General features: G+C 47.6%; 1 protein-coding gene across 1 annotated transcript in view; it reads left to right on the top strand.

Annotated features, from left to right (window-relative positions):
- MRPS28 (mitochondrial ribosomal protein S28) overlaps positions 1 to 22032 on the top strand; it is a 157329-nt gene that overhangs the window by 107573 nt on the left and 27724 nt on the right. The window contains exon 3 of the mRNA XM_019651956.1: positions 13533 to 13625. Coding sequence (XP_019507501.1) covers positions 13533 to 13625 — 93 coding nt within the window. The remainder of the gene's footprint in view (positions 1 to 13532; positions 13626 to 22032) is intronic.

Below are 22032 nucleotides of genomic sequence, written 5' to 3'. Positions count from 1 at the left end.
TCTCTCTCTTTCTCTCCCTCTCTCCCTCTCTCCCTCTCCCCCCCCCTCTCTCCCTCTCTCTCTCTCTCTCATGCATTTTTGTTTCTTATTCCTCTTCAGTCTTAGTGTAGGTTATCATTGAGCTGATACTTCAAGTGTGCTTAGCCTGAGGGGTGAAGACAGGATGAGGGACACAGGCAGAGGCTGACAGCCACCGTAACTGTTTACTTATTTACTACTTGGCATGTAACAGCAGGCTTGTCACTACACTTCGTAACAGCTGCAGTGATGGGTCCTCTAGCTCCTTTAGAAAACTTTGCTGCTATTGCCTAACTTGGGCAAATCCAGTCTCAATTGTAGAATCTTGAAAAAAAAAAAAGGGCAAAGTTAATGCTTTGGAGATATCAAACTAGAGTAATAAAATATTATTTAGGGGGCTACTTAGGGGTTCTGTTTTACTAAAAAGAGAACAAACTTCGTAATCGGCCTATCAGTTACACTTAAATGGTGTGTCACACAAGTTCACGAAATTGCAAAGGTCATGTTTTACTTGTTTTACAAATTCTACGATCAATTTTATATCATTCATTGGCTTAGTAAATTCTTTTTCATCCATAATACAAAAGCAAATTTATTTCTGCTGCTATCCAATTATCCATAATTTGATCATAAATGTAATTGTGTCATTGGTCCCTGTGTGTGTGCTGCACACATCATCAATCACGGCTTCCTTTGCTGACAGGTAAAATCATCTTTATGGGGACGATCAGAGCTTGAATCTCCGTGTTGTCCGACAAAGACAGACGTAGCTCTAGGACCTTTGCTTGGCTCAGTAGAAGCAGTAGGATATTTTGTTCATGGGCTTCCAAGTTTGAATTGATATTACTTTTCTCAAGAGATGATGGGTTTATAGTTTTGGGTTTGATCACCTCTGCAGCATTTCCCTTTGATTTTCAGACAGTTCCCATCTCTGTTCGATGGAGGACCCCAAAAAAATTCACTCTGTCACTCAGGGACTCAAATCTGAACAAGACATTTTAGAAGGAGAAGGAAGAAAAGCCAGACAAGGATGAAGATTCAGAAGAGGAGCAGTGACGCGTGGGTTTGGGCCACATGCCCGCCTCCGTGTGTTCTGGGGGAAGCCCGCAATCCCACCACAAAAACCTGCTTCCCAAAGCCTCCAGTTAAGCCTCAAAGCACAATCAATTTCCCTCCTATTTGAGAAAATATTAGCTCTTTCTAGGAGGCAGCATATGGGAGCTGCTGGGAAGGCCTTCCAGTCCAATTAAAAGGCAGCTAGCTACATCAGGGAGCGCAGGACCCCTGAAGCTATCTGATCTTCTGCCTGGGATTTGTCTCAAGTGCAATTGACAATTACAGTGCCGGGGCTGGTGGAGCTGGAGCCCGGTCCAACCAGGAGGGAAGGTCTGACCATTTACATGCAGTTAATTATGAAGGGCTGTCAGATGTCAGGATGGGAATTGGTAATATTGTGGTTAAACGCCCACCACATGTCTAATTTGAGTGGTGCCCACGACCTCCACCACCAGTTCAAATTAAATCCACATTACTGCCTGGTGACTCACAGCTGTGCCACAACCCTGCACCAGGCAGGCAGTGGGGGGCAGATTTGCATATCCGTTAGTGCCAGATAATGACTGCGAGCCATGTGCGTTTCTCTTTGTTGGGATCCGCACCGGACGAGCCAAAGCCATCGTTATTATTTTTGAAAACCCATCCTCATGCTTAAGGAAACGTTGATCTGTAAGTTATCTTCTTGGTGCCATGAATCCAGGTGAAGAAAGGCACTTCCAGGTCAAACCATATGGAACGTTGTCCATAGGTGCCAAATAGGCCCCAAAGAGATCAAAATACGTATGGCCAAGGGAGAACTGAAGTCAAGCCTGTCTCCGTCATAATTCTCCATTAAACTTGATGAGAGTTTATATTTTGGGCTGCCAAAATACTCCTTCTTTTTTTTTTTTTTTGTCTAGATGATGATGATTTTGAGTATGTGCTCCAAGTCAGCCCCGGAGCTGCGGCCGTGGTGCCCACCTGCCTAGCATTTGGTGGAGGGAGCTCCCCAGGGGTCTTCCACCGTGCCAGTGGTCTCACAGCAGGCTTCCACCCCTCCAGACAGGCAGAGAGCAGGTGTCACTCGGCTCAGAGGGGCGCAGTGATGGTGTCCAGGGACTTCAGACACTTTGAGAGTGATGGCTGAGTTCCAGCAGTCCAGTGGGCTGCATGGGGAACCCCTCATGCAGAAATATTTGGGGTCCTGGGCATGCATATGGTCTCGTGCTATGTGGTAAGCGGTAAGCGAAAGAGCATAGGAGATGGCGCCGGCGGTGCTGGGAGCCAGGTGGGCTCGTTAGTGTCCTTGCCCGTGGCCGCCCCATGGGCTGGCTTGCAAGAAGCACCACGCTTGGGGTGCGGCGAGTGTTAGGCGCTATTTCTTGAGAAAAATAAGTACTTCTGCGAAGACCAAAACACGAGTCCTTTATATAAAACTGACGACATGTACTCTTCAATCAGAAATCATACCATCTCACCATTTATAGGCAAATTAGCATAAGATCAGTTTGTACAAACAAACTAAAAAAATTACGTTCGCTCTTGATACCAGAGGTATTTTATTTTTTGTTTGCTTTTACTCAAAAAACAAAAAAAAGATATTTTGAAACACAGACAGATGAAGGAAAAATAGGGCTTTGATAAGATTTAAGCATTTTCAACACTGATCAAAGAAGCATTTAGGAAACACAAGTGGATACGAGTGTTGTCACACCCTCGGGTTTCTTGCAAACAGATAGCAGGAGCTGTGGCATGGAGGCCTCGCACTAGGCCAAGAGACTGTCTGCCTGTTTCCATTGGGTGCCTAAAAAAAGCCCGTGTAGGGAGGTGGCTTCCAGGCGGGAGCCGGGGGCCAAGTGCAGGCCACAGCCTGGTCACTCTGGCTACGGTTCTCCTTCTGTCCTCCAAGTGGGCGATTAACAAGCCCTAACATAACGATCTGTTATGGACGGAGATCACAGTGGCTGCGGTTTCCAGAAGCTGCTGCTGACATTGTCTTGACAGGAACCCCAGCTTAGGGGTCACTCATTTCGAGCTCTGGGCTTTATATCCTGAGACAACTTTAGAACCCGGGGCCGCTGGGCACACAACGGGCTGTGAACTTGCTTGCTTTGTCTAGGTTTCTGTGTCTGAGCTGCGTTGCTGCTTCTCTGTTCATTACTTATTTAGAGCAGAGTTATTTTGTGCCGGTGCCCAGACCCTTGGTCGTGACTGTGGAAACTGCCATGTTCCCTAAGTGGTAACCAGGCGTAATGACTGTCCTGTCATAATTCTGCCATTGGAGACCCATTAGAAATCAAGCGTGTGTGCTGTGACTAACATTCGTATAATGGTACGTCTGTTTGCAAGGTCTTTTCTCTTTGCTCTATTCCTCTGATTTCCTGTTTTCATAAATAATGAATAGTCCTGCTTTTCTACTTTGATAGTGACTTCTCTGCCTTCCAAAAACCATAAGTTGGATGAGTTTTTCTATTTTCAACATCACGCTTCTTAAAGGGCCTGGTGGTAAGTGCGGTAGAAAAAAATGGGACAGAAATTAGATTTGTGTCGCAATGGCTACCTACCAGGTCTTAAGAAAAGGGTCTCATGCCTGCGAAAGGATAAGTATTGTTCCCAAGATGATGCTAGCTGATAACTTTTACTAACTGAAAAGGTGTTGTGCCGGAGCCACGGAATGTTCTAGTTGGGTTTGCTCTGGCCGCTGGATGTGGCGCTATGACTGGGTGTGATCTAGTCCCTGGTCCTGAAGAAGAAGTCCTGAGGTGCTGACGGGATTGCATTCTTGGCGGGGAGGGATGGAGGGAGGCTGACCAGTTTGGCCCAAGCCTTAACAATCCCCCTTTTTACTGGCTGGATGGTCTTGAGCAAGTTACCTAACTCTTTCGCATCTCAGGAACTTCTTGGGAAATAATAAATCCCTCGTAGGTTTGTTAAGAGAAACCAGTGACACAGTACATACAAAGCATTGACCCCGTACCGGACACGTGGCGAGAACTCAACTCACGCGACCTCCTCTACTCGTTTTTCTATGACTTCACATTAGATATCTTTAGGACAGTACCTTGCATTTTCGTTATTACAGTTTTCAAAACAGTTTTATACAGATGATGATTTTTGATAATGTACTTCTTAATTATTTTAGCCCTTACCACACATGTCGTTAATTTATTTGTTATATAACTATTTGTTTCCTGTCTGCCTTGGGATGGTCCCAAGCGACCACTTCTGTATCCTTGGTGACTTCCATCACCTGGCACAGAGGACACGCTCAACAACATTTGTTGGATAAATTAATCCTTACGAAAGCCCAGACTCACATGACATGGGGAGAGGGATCCCCACTGGAAAGACAGGTGGCTGGTGAGCAAAAACTTGTAGTTGCCCACTCTCCCCGGCTCTGATGCCAGCTCTAACATTCACCCAGTTGCCCTACTGCTTGTTAGTCGGACAGGGATCAACCTGGCGTGGCTTTGTTCAGTGCATGGCTACCTGAGGGGGGGTGTCAGGTTAGATGAAAGGGGACGGTGGGTAGTGGAAAGCCCATTAACCTGGAAGCCTTATGATTTCTACTTGGAAAACCTTGGGACAAATTAACCGTGAACCTTACATATCAGCCTCCTCTGGGTCATGTCTACACTCGACTCCCACCCTGCTAAATTCTGTCTTGCGTCGGATTCTGTGTAGGTGACATGTCTTTTATCTTTTCTGTCACCCTCCTTTGCCTGCCTGACTCCTCTATTTGTTCAGATCTCCGCTCAGAGGAGCCCCACTTTTAGGTTAGGTCTTGTTTTAGGCACTTCCAAGCCTTTGTGTAAAGGGAATCATGCCACAGTGTAATTTTCTTACTTACCTGTGTCACTCACCAAGCCTTAAACTCCCTAAGAGCAAGAATGGACTCGATTTCATATGCCCAGCACTGTGCCTAACATAAAGTAGTGCTGAAACAATGTTTGGTGACAGAAAGTATAAAGTACAAAAGGGAAGCCCTCTACCCACCCCTCTTCTCCACTGCTAGCCTCTTTTGTTATCGGCAAGGCAGATCACACCACCAGCTGAAAGACAATATACCTGTGTGAGACGCCTGGACACTCACTACACAGATAGATGGAGATAGAGAAAAGATCTCAACATCACTTAACACAGAAGGCTTTTGGTTTTATTTGCAAAATAAGCCATTGACTGATGGTCCCCACTGTGGACTGACTTTGTGAAAATGAGGTAAGTGAAGGGGGTTTGCCCTATCTGAATCGCTTATTGCGTCCATATTGATTTTTTTTTTTGGATTTCCCGTGTCTCCATCACTTTGGCTCCATTTATAAAAGGAAGTGAGCCCACCCGCTGGGATGTCCACGTCCTTCTCTGGCCTCCAGCACAGATGAGCTGCACAACACACGTGCGCACCGAGTCTTAGAAAGGAAATTTGGGAGCCTTTCAGTGAAATGAGGTATGAGAACGTTCGGGGTTTCCGGGATCTAAGCAACCGGGAACAATTCCCCACTGTTTTCAACTAAGACAAACAGAAAAAAAGGCGGTGGGGAGGGGGCAGAAAACCCTGGTCTCTGATAAATAACCTTTCTCTGTGAAGTGCACATCAGTCTGACATAAGTAATTAGCTGTCAGGTGCTGGGCTTTGCTGTCAGAGGCCAATTTTCAGATTAGTGTTAATTGCAGGGGGCCCTGCTGGCCTTTGCTCCCACCCCCTCACCCCTCCAGCGGCCCCTTCCCCCCGCTCCCTGCCAGTTTGACTGGAGCCTGGAGTAATGGAGCTGGCAGGGTGGAATCAATTACTAGCCAATGAAGATTTTCCCACAGGCCCGGGCTTGGGAAAGGAAGGCCGTTCCTGCTGCCCAGACAGCTGGCCCGACTGTCCACTGGGAAGGGAGCCTGCAGCCGGGCAGAGGGGCGGTGCTCAGTGATCACGCCGACGGCCCCCACCTTATTGACAAGCTCTGGCAGACAGGCCCTTCGCTACCCACCCTGGTCTCACTCCCTCCGGGTTCTGTTTCCACACTGACTACTGCTTTCTCCCTACATCTCGCTGTCCAAATGAGAGTCCAGATGCAGGAAAACGCGCGTCCAATTCGTTGATGGGTGTCAAGACCCATCAAGAGAAAAAAAGATAGACAAAATTGGCACGGTGTTATTACAGCCTAACAGCAACATTTGGACATGTCATTTGTGCTTTTTTTTTTTTCATTTAAAAATATTTCATTGTGAGGGTTGTGCTTTGTACAGTTTTGGCTCAGTTGGGGTCACCACTTATAATTCTTGATGGGACCTGTGCTGCTGCCACCTGTATTTTATTGTCACTTCGAAAGTGTCAAGACAGTTTGGGTCTCAGTCAACATGGGGTACATTTTGGAATTGCATTTTGAAAATCTGCCCCCAAGTTTTTGTTTTGTTTTGTGTTGTTTGGTTTTTTTTTTAGCAATAATAATAAAATCTACATAAAGATGTTTTGTTCTTAATTACCTACTGTGTGTGGTTCATCCAGCTGAAATTTTGAGCAAGAATAACCATTTGAATGCTGGAAAACTGCCTTATCTTTTTTCTCCTGCCTGTGGTTTTTTATTATGCAGGTTAATTCAAACAAATAATCCAACATTGTTTTAACAGTATTACTGATCATTCAAAAGCAAAGAATTCATATTAGATAATGTGCCAAAATCCACTTGCCAATGATATAAACATTTCAGAAAAATGTTGAGTCCTGAAAGATGCATTTAACTATTAAAAGGCATTCAAACAAGTACAGTGATGTAAAAACTATTGCCACACTATAAAAAATTGAAATATGTATACATGAAAATATTTTCTTAGCCTCTTACTTAATTTCCCTTTATTGTTCTTCTTTTTCTTTTAGGAAACAAACATCCCGGCTGAATAGTCTCTCTCTCTCTCTCTCTCTCTCTCTCTCTCTCTCTCTCTCTCGATTTTGTTTGTAAAACTTCTGTAGATCTTAGAGTTTAGGTGTATAATTGAAATTGGCTTTGATTACAGTTACTAAGTTCAAAATTAAGTAAGAGTGGACAAATGAGCATAGGTCAGGAATGTCAAAAACGACGTGGGACATTGCAACAAAACAGGTCCATACCCCCTGGGTGACAAATTTCGGGTACCAGGCCTACAGGGCCTCTTGGAAACGTTATCAGTTGGGTTGAAAAATACAAGTATGAGTTCCACCTGCCCATCCCCCCTGTAACCGTGGGCCTTGCCTTTCCCGCCTTTGCCTGGAGAAGGCTGGAGGTGGGGCACAGGAGGTGGCGTTAGAAAGCAGCAGCCCTCCCTCCTATCCTGTGCTTGGGGCAGGGGACAGAGGACCGAAGGGTGACTCCTTGTAAACCGCACCTGGGACAATGTTAAAGGATTCTCAGTTCCACAATGAAGGGTTTGTAACCAAAGTCCCCTTGTGCAATACCCTGGTGAACCCCTATGGACTCGCGCATTCCTGGGAACTGAAATGTGAAATGACGTCAATATTTGTTTTTTAAGATTCACCACCAAATTATTCTGCCGAATTGCTAGTAAGGAGCAGTTTCCTATGAATTAGGATACAGTCATTTGGTGATGTGACTCACCTAATTTCTGCTTTTAGAACACTCACATTTGTTTCATGGTTTTGTTGGCTAGTAAATATTATTCTCCCCGTTTTGGAAAACAGGGATATAAGGCTGGGCTAGGGGCTGCTCTTCTGTGCTGTCATCGTTGTCGCCTGACAGATCTCTGCGAGCAGTTACCACATTCCAAGTTCATTGTCCTCTGTGCCTCTGGTCCGTAAGGTCCTTAAGAGCAGAAAGCTCCAATTTTATTTTTATCTTCAACATCCAGTACATAGAAGGCTATCAATCAGTGTTTGGTAAACACAAAACAAAAGGGAGGAGGGAGGTGAAATGGAGAGAGAAGACAAAAATGACGTCAAAAGGTAGAACTTACTTGCCCAAGAAGGATGGCACGTCACAATAATGTATAGACCAGTCGTCGCAGAAACTGAGTTTCGTAATGGCCCTTGTACTCCTAGTGCGGCCGTCAGACATAGAACTTAAGCCTGGCTCAGAAAGATCCATCACAGACGTAGTGACTCAAACAATATTAAAGTTACACCATCCATCATATAACTATGACATGTTTTGGTGACATTGTGAGACTTTTCCCATAAAGGTAACGGGTACACCATGGCTCCATCACCCTGGGACTCAAGAAATGTCACATTTATTTTTATAAGTAAAAGTAAATGAAGTTTTTAGCCCTTAACAATCTAATTGGAGGTACCTCCAGTTTCAGCTATTGTATTAGGGTTCTCAGTTGCTCCCCTTTGAGATCACCCAAGGTCCCTGGGAGAAAGGCCTCTGGTCTTCAGCTCCACGTGTTTGCTGAAGAGAAGCTCATTATTGAAGCCCCTTCGTCCTCTAGTGTGGGGTCAAGTGACAGTCTCAGACGTTCACCACCGCCCCGAAGTGCCCAGCTCCGTGCTGGGCTCCCCCACTCCATCAGAGGTCCTCTCACCTCCTGGGGGCGCTGTGTGAGGTAGGCCCACGGTCCATCAAGCTACTCATTGGAGGACTTCTCTAAATTTCAAATGATAGGCTGATATCAGGGGACATCTCCACTACCACACTCCCCTCTTCTGGGATCAGGCGCTGTGACTTACCTCCAGGGCTGTTCTTCCAGTAAACAGGAAGGAGAAATTCACTTTCATTCATCCACTGTAAACAATTCTTTGAGAGAGAAGATAACTCCAATCTTTGATTCGGAAGACATGCTCTGCACAGAGAGAAGCTAGGTGCAGGAAAGAACTGGACTTCAGAAATAGCGAATCATTTTGATAATTGGGAAGCATTTTGAAGCAGAAACTGTGCTCCTGTCGAGATGTATGTAGATCATTTACAGCTGGTCATTCAACTCCGTAAACCCATCTGTCTACAGGGATAGTGTTTTTACAGATATTACATTGATGCATTTTAATTCCTCTATGCATTTCCCAATATCTGATTGCTTCCCACCTCTAAGAAATCAAGCCAGGAGGGCAGAATAGGGCAAGTCCTCAACAACAGGCTTTCCAACCAAGAGCAAAGGGGGGTGGTTGTAGGTGCCTGTATTAGCCAGGGCTCTCCAGAGAAACAGAACCAATAGGATGTATAGATATATATTATATAGAGAGATACGTATTATATACATGTGCAAAATATATATTATATAATATTATATATACATGCTTATATCATATCACATCCCATCACATATCATATATCATATCATATCATACCTACATACATATATATCATATATTATCTATACATGCATATAATGTATATATTATAGAAACATAAAGTAAAATATAAATTATATAAAATATATAAATATACACAAAGAGATTAATGATGAGGAATTGACTTACACAGTTCTGGAGCTTGGCAAATCCTAAGGTCTGGAGGGCAAGCTGGCAAGTTGAATGCCCAGGAGAGCCAATGGTTTAGCTCTAGTCCAAGTCTGACGGACCGAGAACCGGGAGAGCAGACACTGTTCCAGTCTGAAGGCCAGCAGACTCGAGACCCAGGAAGAGCCAGTGTTTTAGTTCAAGGTCAAAGTCAGGAAAGACGTTGATGTCCCAGTCAGGCAAGAGGAAATCTCTCCTACTCAGGGGAGGGTTGCCCTTTTTGTTCTATTCAGGCCTTCAACAGATTAGAGGGGGCCCACCCACCTTAGGGAGGGCACTCTGCTTTGCTACTAATTTAAGTGTTCGTCTCACCCAAAAACTCCCTCACAGAAACACCCAGAATAATGTTTGACCAACTGTCCTGGCACCCTGTGGCCTAGCCATGTGGACACATAAAATGAACCATCGCAGTTCCTTTCGGTCCTCATGAGTCCCCCAAGAGGTAGCTTGGCCCATCAGATCGTAAAATTTGCCCCAGACTGTAAACTCCTGTCCAAAAGACCAAAGCGTGCAACTCAGAGAAGTGTTGCCTCTTTTGTGGCAGTGGGTTTGGAGAGGGAGGGAGAGAGGAAGGGGAAGTGTTAAGGTGGGGGGTGCTCCTATCTGCCCTCTGTAGGTTTCAGCCCCCAGAGAGATGGGTAAGTTAGGTAAAGTTGGGAAGCACACAGATCTGGGATCCCTTTCCCTGCTCCTCTCTGGGACTTGGGGACCTGGTACTTTCCGGGGGCCCAGTACTCATGTTCAGCATAGTCCACCTGTGGGGTGATTAGATGGGGGGAGCGACTACTGTGTCCTGGAGGTGCCCTGGGCTCACAGGTGACATGGGTTGTTGGGAGTCAGCGAGTCCCCATGGGCCCTGCTGTGGGAGAGAAAGGTGGCCGTGCAGCCAAGACTGGGTGAGGCTGGGGACGGCAGGGCTAGCAGGCCAGATGGAGGATGGGCAGACACTCAGAGGGGTCAACCGCCAATGAACGTCGAGGGGACGCCAAGTTGGCAGGGAGGGGCCCTTCCCCTGACTGCGCTGACAAAGAATAATAGCCTGTGAGTTTATCACCTGCAGGATTCTGGCCGTAGACACCAGCTGGAGGCCCAGGAGCCATGCTAGCCAACCATTCCCCGGCGATGCTCTGAGAGCCACTCTGCAGCTGGTCCTGAGCGCATCAGGCCAGTCCGCAGGCCCTGCCTCCGGGACGTCAGTGGGCTGCCCAGAGCACCGAGCCACCCTGCAGGAGGGGACCGACTGGGAGGGGTGGCGTAAGGGGAGAGACTGAGCATCACCTAACTGATGGTTTAAGTGTCCCACAGTGGATTAAAGTTTAAGACAGACTTAGTGGTCATTTCTCACTTCCTAGCTGACGAGGCCAAATCTAATTAAACGCAGGACGAAACGTAACCTCCTTTTCTCTGCGTATCTGACTTGCAGCTTGAGGACGTTTGCAGTGACTGATTTTGCTTAGTAACTTAAGTCCTCTAAGCTGTGGTGGGCGCAGCTGCTGGGGTGTGGGGGGGGGAGCACCGCCCTGACGTCTGAGCCCCGCAGGTGGCCTCCGGTTCCTCATTTGTAAAATGACGTTAGGGGTTAAGGTGGCGTCTAATATTTTTTCCACCCCCGAATTTGGTGACTAAATAAGAAAGGAGGCACCTGCCATGGGACTCTGTGGACCACGGGAGTGCTTTTCAAGTCATGCCACCAGTTTTCTAGTAGCAGAGAAGACACCTCCCAGCGTTGTCATGGGTATGGCTTAGGGCCTCTCACTGCCAGGGCTAAGGTGTCCGTAGTCCTGTGCTATCTCTTAAAAGAATGCATGTCGATATTTAGTATATTTCATACTATGTGTTTCTTCTAATATGAAAACAATGCTTTAAATTACTTATCATTGACTAAAACTGATGAACTGGAAGACACACCACGCTTGTCCTATGGCTTCAGTCACGCCCTGGCATGCTGCTCAGACCCCGGGGAACACTTGTCAGAGCCCAGGTGGAAGCACCATGAGGGATCGTTTGGCCGGCACGTGTTCCAATGTGGAAGTTCAAGTCCTCGCCCTAGGGACGGAAAAAATCCCCCCCGCCTCCCACCGAGAGGGCTTCAGTTTCATCATGTAAAATAGTGTCCTCACCAGAACCACTGTGAGCTATCACCTCAACACCCATCAGGATGGCCACCCTCAAAAGAGCAGGAAACAGCACGTGTTGGCCAGGATGTGAAGTTGGAATCCTCATGCACCGTTGGTAGGAATATAAGATGGTGCAACCACTGTGGGGAACAGTATGGGCGTTCCTCAAAAAATTAAAACTAGAACTACCATGTGATCTCACAAGCCCACCTCTGGGTATGTATCCAACGGAACCCAAAACAGGCTCTCAAAGAGACATCTGCACACCTGTGTTCCTCACAGCAGCACTCGCAGCAGGCAAGAGGTGGAAACCTCCCAAATGTCCACCAACATACTCGTATGAATGGATAAAGAAAGCGTAGTGTGTCCATGCAATGGAATATGATGTAGCCTTCAAAAACATGGAAACCCTGTCACGCTGCAACATGGATGGACCTTGAGAGGACATTTTGTTAATGAAATAAACCTGTCACAAAAGGACAAATTCTCTATGATTCTACTCATGTGACATGTTGAAAGTAGTCAGAATCATAGAAACGGAAAGTGGAAAGGTGGTTGCCAAGGGCTGGGGGAGGGGAAGGAGGAACAAGTGTTTCGTGGGTGTAGCGTTTCAGTGTTGTCAAATGGAAAGTTCTGGAGATCTGCAGCACAGTGATGGGAATGTACTGAGCACTCCTGAACTGAACACTTAAAAATAAGTGGTTAAGATGGTAAATTTAAGTTATGTGGGTTTTTTTGCCACACACACAAAAAAATAGAGTGTCCTGGCTTAAGATGGTAGAGTTTCTTTTGAAGAGGCAGAGATATTGGCCCACCAGATGTCAAGGTGACTTTTGCCACAGCCCAGGCCTGCTTTCCTGCCCTGTTCCTTGTCCCCATGAAGCCAGAGGACCTGGTCCTCACCCCTTTGAATACTGCTGGCTCTTCAGAGGTCACAAGGGATGCCTGTCCCTCCGAGGACGCTGGATAATGACTTGTGGAAAGTTTGCAGCCAAGTTTGCCTTTGCATCTCGCCATTTCCATTTTTCCAGTTTCCTTATTTGTGTTGATTAAATTCCAATCTGTTGAAAAGATATTGAGGATAGATGAATATAATCTTCCAGGATTCTTTCAGGTAGTGTCAGGTCGCTCTCACATGTCCTTACCTCCCGCCTTGGTCTCGCCCCACCCACGGCAAACATGATGAATTCACATCCTGATGGGGCTGTCCCACCAACAAGATCTGACCGGAGGAAACAATTTCAATTCAATCGCAGGCCTCCTGCGGTTGGAGTTTACAAGGAGTGCTGCCAAGTCCCACTCTTGGCGGACAAACTGTGCAGACTTCGGGCCTGTTGGGAGGGTGAGGCGAGCGAGCTCCTTACTCTCTCAAGAGGGTCGATCCAAGACGTTGATATTATTTCAATGCTGTTTGTCCGATGGAGCCGAGGGTTGGCGGGTGGGGGTGGGAAGTGCTTTCCTTGTTCCTGATATTTTCCAGAGATGAAAATTAAAACACAATGCACTAAGAGCAATCAGCAAGCCTCCAGAAGAATTGCGTGTACTTTTGATTTCTATAAAAACCCACACAAGATTTCGTTAACCTTGAATTAAGTGCAGAGGCTAACAGCTGAGGGGGGCGGCTTTCATCTCAGCATAGATATCAGCTTCCTAATCCTTCTGCGTAGTTACAAATATTTCAGAGGGTCATCAACACCAATGAGTGTTTTTCCTTTACTCGTTTGCTTTTGGATTTTTTTCTTTGACCTGGGATTTATCTAGAAGTATGCTGCTTAATGTCTAAATATTTGGTGGTTTTTATATAGCTTTTCGTTACTGAGTTCTAATTTAATTGCATTTTGGTGAGGAAGATATTTTATTCACTTATTTATTGCTGTATTCTCTCTCTTTTTAAATGACTTGCTTAATTCTTCTCTTTTTCTCTCTAGACTGGCTTGCTCTAGTTCAGACTGTTCACGGCATAAAAAGAATACCCCAGCCCCGGCTCTGCGTGACCTCTCAGCTCTAGGGCCCAGCACCAGGTAATTGCGGGGTTCCCATTTTAAATTCTCAGGCGAGTGTCTGATTGGATCAGCCTGGGTCGGGTCCGGTCAGCTGGCAAACAGAATTAACGAGGAAGGCTGGTCTATTTCTTTAGCAGGACTGTGGATAAAAACAGTTTACAAAAAATGGCACCTGGACTGGATAGCCACCCCAAACTTCTAGTACACTTACTCAGTAAAAACATGTCAGATTTTAGAGGGATTTTTGGGGGGTCAGGGGGAGCAGAAAGGCTTCGAATAAAATTGTAACTCAGACCTTGGAAGAGCATGGCTCTCTCAGTGGTTCCCTGAATGGTCAAGTTGGTTTTCTCGTGTTGGAGTATGCCGTGGTCTTATGGGGGCCACTGAGAGTTATAGAAACAATGTGGTGCATCTTTGAGCGTCCGTTGTGTTAGAAGTTGTGGGAGAATTTTATGTTAAAACAAACATGAATGTACGATACAGTTGACTGAAAAACAGTCATGATTTTGAAAGACAGGGAACGGAACTTGAATTTCATACTGGTGGCTGGATCCTTTATGAAAAAAGATCCTGGAAGTTCCTTATTGGGAGCGATAGAAAAACCCTGTGAGTCAAGAATCCTCCCTAGAACCATGAACCACTCCCGAATCTAGAATCACCTCCAGAAGTCTGTCTAGAATGATAAACCACTCCCGAATCTAGAGACACGTCAAGAATCCTATCTAGAATCACAATCCTCACCTTTGTTAGTATTTAAGTATATCTCCATCTTTATCACCTACGGCCTCCGTGAATATCTGACATTTAATGCCATGCCCGACTCTCCAGGCCTCCTTGATTCATCAGCACAGAGGCAAGGGTACCAGTCATGAGGGTAACCTCAGTCTTATCGCATGCCCGTGACATGCGAGGTCAAGTGTGTCTTCCGAATATAGTTTACTTTGCATTTATCTTGCTAAGATACATGGGAAGGAAGTGGGGGCCATCGGGGTGGAGGTAAATAGAAATGGCAAAGCTATTTCCAATCTTTAAAGAAGAAAGGGTGGGGGTGTAAGAAGTGGGTGAGGTCATGTCCAAGAAGCAATGCTTCCTACTAGGTGTGCTGGCCCTCCTGCAATCTAATTGGGCTGCCCAGGGAAATGGCTTGCCCATCACCAAGGTGAGGGAACACAGAGGTCTCCTGGGCAGGCCCATGGCCAGGACCTGACCCACACCATTCGTGCCCGCTCCTGCTCAAATGTCTAGCTGTACAATCCCTAAATTGCCAACACAGCGCTAAGAATAACTGGAACGGGACATGAGGTTTTCTCATTAGCCTGTTTTCTTTGGGGGAAATCATGTAGATGGCTGCACATGTGAGAAGGTGGCCCTGGTGACATGATGAACCCCGTTACGACACGCAGATGGTGCCGTATGGTGGGGTCACAGGTGTTTCCCTTTCCGACTGCCAAGGTGTTCATACTGAGTGGAGCTTCCGAGACAGTGAGGCTTTGTAGAAACGTTAGACCCCTGTGATGTCGAAGGAGGTGCATTCTGGAATGTGAAGCCTCGTGAACAGCTAGCTGTAAAGCCCTGCTCTGCTTTGTGGCTGAGCCGGTGTGCTGCCCTCAGGGCTGGGGTAGCGGGTTATTTGACCCCTGCTAAAGCGTAAAGATCCCTGGGAAGGGTGTGAATTTTTCCTCATTGCTGTGTAGTTGTGACAGTAGAAAGACACCATCTTGGCTCTAGTGACAGCCCTGCCACTGGGTTTCTGTGACCGTGGGTGCAGCACCTCTGAATTCCCATGACCTCAGCTGACACAAAGGGGCCGAACTAGATGGTCTCTAAGGTTCCGTGCAGGCTCCGCTTTCTGTGAGTCTGTGAGGCCAGACTGTGGGCGGGAGCGCCGTGGGGATGGGGACCTGCCTGGCTACCGGACTTGTTCCCCTTTACCACAAGTGCTCATGACTCAGGGGCGTTGCTGACGGGAGGGCCCATGCTCTGCGCTGCCACCTGAGTTCTAGGTTCTGTAACCGTCCCTGAGGTTGGGCCAGGGCCAGCGTGTCTCCGTGGTGTGGTGGTGGGACGTGTGTTTATGACCGCCCAGCCTACCAGTCTTCTTCATCGCAAGAATTTACCAGACAGAGAAGGTGACGACAGACCTGCATTGGGCGGAAAACACATTCCAGTACAAAGCGTTGAGAAGTTATGGGCTATCTAGGAGGCAATTGGAAACATGGGCCCAGGGTTGAGGAGAGAGCTGGATTCTGGAGTTATTTATATACAAGGGGGTGGTTTAATAGCCACGACGTCGCAATTAAAAAACAAACACACTTATAATAATTGTGTTTGTGTTTCTAATAATCTACAGCACAAATTAGATGACGTGACACAGGACTAGAAAAAAAACTTGAGAAATTCATGTGTTTGAAAGTCCTAAGCATGGTTACTTCTTGTCAAGTGTCTCAGGAGAGGGTTAGGGGTGGAGTTAGGGCTGGTGTCCTGGGGAGCGTGGGTTTTGATTCTTACTGTGTCTGGTACCCTTTTCCACTTCCATAATAGGGACAGTTCATTCTCAGTCATTTCAACGGGCACAGAGTTCCCCGGTCAGTAGGAGGTTGCGGGGAGTTTTCAGGGGCTGCGTGGTGGCGGGGCTGTCTCTCCTCTCTTCAGGAATCCTCAAGCTGGGGATCCCCGTCTGCACCCCTGGCCTCTCCCCGTGGGCACCAGGAAGCTAGGGTCTTGCAAAGAGGCTGGAGCCCTCTGAGCCGAGGCATTCTGCTGGCTTGGAGACACACGGAAGCAATTAGCTGGCAGTCTCTTCAAACGGCCTGCTGACCCCCCTGCTAGGAACCACTGTCAAGATAAAGGGACCTACTGGCTTCTTTTCTTAGCGTCTCTGGTGCCTGTAACTTCCTTAGTAATCATGACACTTCATCTTTATCATTCATATTCAGCTGAAACTACCCCATTTCTTCCCTCTCACGCCTGCCATGGCTCGTGTGTAGTTCAGGTTATCAGCTTGCTCAGAAAACGCTCTCTGTAAAGCCCAAATGTTGGCGAGGTAGCCGAGCCATTTTCAGCACCGCCTTCCCCTCGGTGGGGCAGGTGGTGTTCCCCCGCCCCCACTTCCTGTCCCAGCTGTGGGCCGAAGGCCTGGGGGAGGATGGTTTCATGCCAGGGGTGCCTCGTGCCTCAGAGCCGTCTTCCGAATCTCCCTCCTCAGGTCCCGTTATCACAGACCTTGAATCATTGTTTGCATTCAACCACTTCGTACCGTCCCTGACCAGCAGGCTAACCCCGAGGATCTCGCTGACTCCTGTGCTGTCATTAACATGCTTCTTGTGTAACTCAAAACAGCTGTTCCCCTTCCCCCCAACCCCCAATCCTTCCTCCTCAGACCTTGCTTATCCAGAAACTTTGGGAAGAAAGTATTCTTTTGAATAAGGGTGAGTTCTGGAAAGATAAGGATTTGTCGCTTTCAGCATAGAAACTTCTTTAATTTTAAACATTTTAATGGAAATCTTTTCCAAAATATATTATGTAGTACCTTCTTAACCAGAGAAGATAGACCATAATTTAACCTTTTCTTGATGACTTGAGATCCTCACAGTGAATACCGGTTTTGTACTTGCTGCAGTCCAGTGGGGCTCTGAGGGTCTTTGGGGGTAGAAAGGGCTCTCGATTCCTGTGATTCTGGGCTTACTTTGCAAACTTTTAAATAGGCTCCCTGTCTCCCTGCTTTTTATCAGGCCGTTACCAGTCACTTCAGGTTATCAATGTACCTATCTTCAGAAATTCTTCTACCCTCATTTTGTAATTTTCATTGTTTGCCGTGGGCATAGGAGACTAACATACCCCCGAGCGCATGTGCACACGCATGTGTATTAGAACTGTGTGGAAAATTGTGAAGGAGGGCCTGAGCGTTCTCTGTGAGTCAGCTGAGTAGGTTGTAACTTCTCTATTTTGATTTCCCAGGGGCCATTTTTGTTCATGTTTTCGCTCATTTTAGCAAAGGAAAGTTTTCGCAAACAGAAAGTTGCAAGGCAAGTGAGTTGAACGCTGGTGACAAGTTACTCCCAGGTTTCTAGGAGTCATCTCTCTTTCTAGAAACGTCTTCCTCAGTTTCAGTCTTTGTTTTCACTTACTTCTAGAGTAGGCAATGGTGAGTGAAAAGGGATTGCTTTTATGAGAGGCTCTTCATTTTCTTATCCCAACTTCACATACAAACTGTTTTTCACTGACTATCTTTCAAAACATTATCATGATGTTCTCAAACTATTGTCCTTAAAGAAGAAAGAAAAAAAAAGCCACAGGTGCAAAAACAAACTCAAGCACAAGAGCTAAATCCTCCCTCTGTCCCTCATTGTCCTCTTTGGCAGAGTCCTGCGGAAAGCTGAATAACTGAACGGGGCCATTTGACAGAGTGTAACCCATACCAGCCCCATTGTGCAATGCCTCGAACGTAAGTCCTTTTCAGCTGAACGGAGGTATATTTTCTTTTATATTGTTGACTCTGACCCTGCAGCTTAGCAAAGAACACTTGTGCAACATTTTCTGGATCAATTTATCATCCGCTCAGAGCAGACAAGCATTTTTCTCATCATTAAAGGGAAACCAAACCCATCTACATAATCCCCCCTTCTGCTTTGTTGCTTTGACGTCCATCATGTTGTAGATACTGAAATATTAACGAAGGGAAGTGAAAGTAATGTCCTCTTAATGGGAGCGTGGGCATGGCCAGGGACCGGGAGAAGGACCAATGTCCCCATTTGGCTCAACAACGTGCTTCTCCCTTTGGCTTGCTAACCTGTCTGCTCTCCCAGTGTGTCTGTGTAAAATACAGATTCCTGGGCTGGAGCCTGCAGCTACTGAATAGAAAGTTCTGGAGGCTGGGGCTCTGTAATTTGCATATTACATCAACTAGATGATGGCTGCATTTTTTGTTGTTGTTGTTTGTTTTTTGGTGGTGGTTTAGCAAAGTCTATGCATCTGACTTTTACTTGAATCCAAGAAATAGTTAAGCTGATTTAAATACTCACATAGTTAGGCTTTATTATTATACGAATAACGCCTTTCATCTGTATAGCAGCATTTTTTAACCTCTCCAACTGCTGTCCTCTGTCTAACCTTGCGAGGCGGGCAGGGGAGGTATTACTACGTCCATTGTACAGATGGACGTGGGGACCCTGCGGCTTGAGGACTTGGGCAGAAGACCCTGGGACTCGGGAGCCAGGAGCCAGATTGGCACATAGGTCTTGCAGCCTCATTTCCCTGCACATTTAGTGTCCTAGGACCCAAGACACAAAAGAAGGCTTTATTGAAGTGTCCCTGGAAAGTAGGCCGGAGCTGGAGCAGTGGCCTCTGAGTGACACCACGTGCTGCGGAGGGCTGTGTGTTTGCTCCTCAAGGATGAGAACACAGACGAAGCCCCGGGGCATGGGGTAGAAACGCAGATCTGGAAACAAAGACAATCTCATTCCTCTTGTGTTCCTCCCCTTCAATTTTCTCATTGTTTCCTCCACTCCCTCTCTCTTGTAAAGTCTCAAACTCCGAAATAATTATATGAAATTAAGTTGGTAAAAGCCAGGCCTGTTTCCTTAAGATGGATGTGTCAACATTAAGGGCGCTTTCTCAGGACTTGGGGAGATTCTCTTCCCCCCAAAAAATGGTGTTTCTTATTCCACGACACCTCCCTTTATGACACAGCCTAAACTCTGACCACAATAGGTTAAAAAAATTATTTTGTTTTAAGTGCTCAAGACCTTTTCCTTCTGGTCATCATTGCAATCTCGAAACTCTCTGTGTGAGGCTGAATTGAAATGGGGCGTTCCTCTTCCCCATGCCGGCAGGATTTGCGGGTCCCCGTGGCAGGAACCAGACCTGGGAGTGTGCACAAGGTGAGGGAGACACTTTCCAGCCCCACCTGCCTGTCCTTATCACTCTATCAAGATAAGCAAGCTAGATAGTTGGGAGCCAAAAGGAACCTTTCCCTGCAAGCTGTATGACTCTTAAAATGATGGTAGCAAAAGTGACCTTGCGACCTCGTCCTCCACTTGCCCACTGCACGCCATACGATGAATGAAGGGCGGACAGGTCGCGGGGCTTTCTGGACCCGAGAACGGCTTGAGTGCCCGGTGCTCCCCCAGCCGGGGAGCAGGCAGGCGAGCAGGGTCAGGCTCAGGAGGAACCGGCTTGCCCTGACACATCGTCCCTAATTACTCTGGCTTTGTGATCCCTTCCCTTTGGCTTCACAGGGCTTGTGAAAGGCTCCGCAAACCTGGGCTTTCCTGTGCCGCCCTGCCCCGAGGTAGAAATCCTCTTCCTGCAGGAAGTGCAAAGCAAAGTTCAAAGCGTCCTCCCCTCAAAAGAAAGTATGCCTCAGCCAGGATAACGTGATTAGTGATTACGTGACAATTAGGCAAAAAAAAAACAAAACCCAAAAAAACCCCCAGGGCCACTCACTGCATCACTGGCTGGCGTTAGCCCCCTGCAGTCTCCACCTTTTTCAAAGATACTTATCTCCTGGTTCCCTATAAAGATGCACACCCACATTTAGGGTCAAAGCCACTGGCAGCTTCAGGCTATATGGGGACAGAGATGGAATGTTCCCACCAAATGCAGAGGCTAAAGGCTCCAGCTTGAGGGAGAGAGGACAAAGAAAGGAAGCCAGGGTCCCCAGACCCGGGGGCAGGCCGCGTCGCCTGGTGATTTTCTGTATGACTGCCAGGCCTGTTTCCTTGTTATAAAACAAGCCCAGTTCAACCTACGTTAAAAGAGGGTTAAAAGGGGTCATAAATCTTCCCGGGCATTGAAGACCCGCAGAGGACTCAGCCTGATGTCTTTTACATCTGTTTTGAGTTCCCAGCCTCATCTGGCTCAGCTGCCTTTTCTCCAGCGATAACTCATAAGCCCCATTCAGGCCGCTGAGTGGCAGGTATAGGGTGTCTCCCCTCCGAGCGCTGGGGATGAGGGGTGAGCGGCCGGGCAGCAGGCAGGCCCCCAGGGCTGGCCCACTGACACCGTAAGTCTATACCCAGGGGCCCTTGGAGGGAGGCGGTGGGACCGACGGTGTCAATGGGCAGCACACACAGCCCGGAGAGGGGAGCCTGGCGGCGGGGTGGGAGAACGCTGGCTGACGTCGGTCGCACGGAGATTGAATTTCAGCCGAATTAGATCAGAGCTGTGGGAAACAGCACCTCCTTCACACACACAGCCGGTCTCTAGGAAGCTGTGGGAGGGCGGCTGGGGAGACGGAGGCAGGCAGCTGCTGCGATGCAATCCCCAAGTCAGCGCGCAGCAGCGAGCAGCTAACTTAATTACTGCGCCCGGACCTCTCTCCGCTGCGCGCTCGCCAGGCTCCGCAGACGCTGGGGTTTTAGACTGAAAGGCTCCACGGTGTCAGGGAGAGATGGGGCGGTCGGCCTTTTAAAACGCCCTGCTTTGGGAGGGCGTCTGTGCCTTTCAAGGAGGAAGAGCGTGATTACGGAAGTATGGGAAAGGCACGGGACGCGCAGAGCCGCAGCTGCAGCAGGCAGGCTGCACAAAGGCTTTTGGTGGCTTTAACTGGTACCTTTCGGGTTTGATGTTTTATAGCATTTCATTAACATGCAACGTGAGCTTCCAGCGCCATAACTGTGTGCTGCGAGGAGCCGGTCCCCTAATCTCCTTTCTGTGCCGAATAGCCTGACGCCATTTCAGGGCCCCAGAATGCCAGCCTTTCCTGGGGAGGCCTGGGAGGCTGGCAAGATGGGGGAGGGGGACAGGGTTTTTGAATTGAAACGGGAACACTTGCAGTCGTATTAAGAAGGGCAAGAAGTCAGTTGCTTTGAAATCCACCCCCCTCAGCAGGGGTGGGTAAAGGCTTTCCAGGGGACACTGGGAACGCATTTGTTCCTGAGCTGGCACCAGAGTGGCTTTCTCCAGGGCAGCGAGGGCCTGGCATTCTGGACGCGCCAAAGCCTTTGGAACCGGGGAGTTCAAATGCTCCTTTTTTTCTTTCCCTGTCATTCAGCAAGAGGCTGGAGGCAAAAATTCCTACAGCAGCTTCCCCAGAACCAGGCAGAAAACAGCCCCCCAGGCTGCCAGCACTCCCTAACCTTGTGGTTTGCACATCAATTCCGAGCCCGCTGCTGTTGATGAGAAAAATGACCTCAAATAACAGCTCAAAAAAGGGTCCCAGGTTTATTACCATGCGGTGTGCTTTCTGCATAATGCTTCTTTTCTTGGACCCAGAAGCCTCTGGAGTTTGCACAATGTCTGCGCCTGAGGAAACTGGCCAGGGTGTCCCCAGTAGGATGAATTATCACCCCTCTGTTACAGACAGACACCCGGAGCAGAGACAGTCTGCTGTGTGGGACCGGGCCCAATGCTTGAATTCTTAGGAGCTCACCATTGTGTGGGTTTCTCGTGAGCCACAGAAAGAGACAACTAGAATGCCAGCAAG

The sequence above is a fragment of the Hipposideros armiger genome, unplaced genomic scaffold (assembly GCF_001890085.2).
Source record: "Hipposideros armiger isolate ML-2016 unplaced genomic scaffold, ASM189008v1 scaffold_170, whole genome shotgun sequence".
NCBI lineage: Eukaryota > Metazoa > Chordata > Mammalia > Chiroptera > Hipposideridae > Hipposideros > Hipposideros armiger.
Note: the sequence above shows the minus strand (reverse complement) of the source record. Positions and strands in the feature narration are given on the sequence as shown.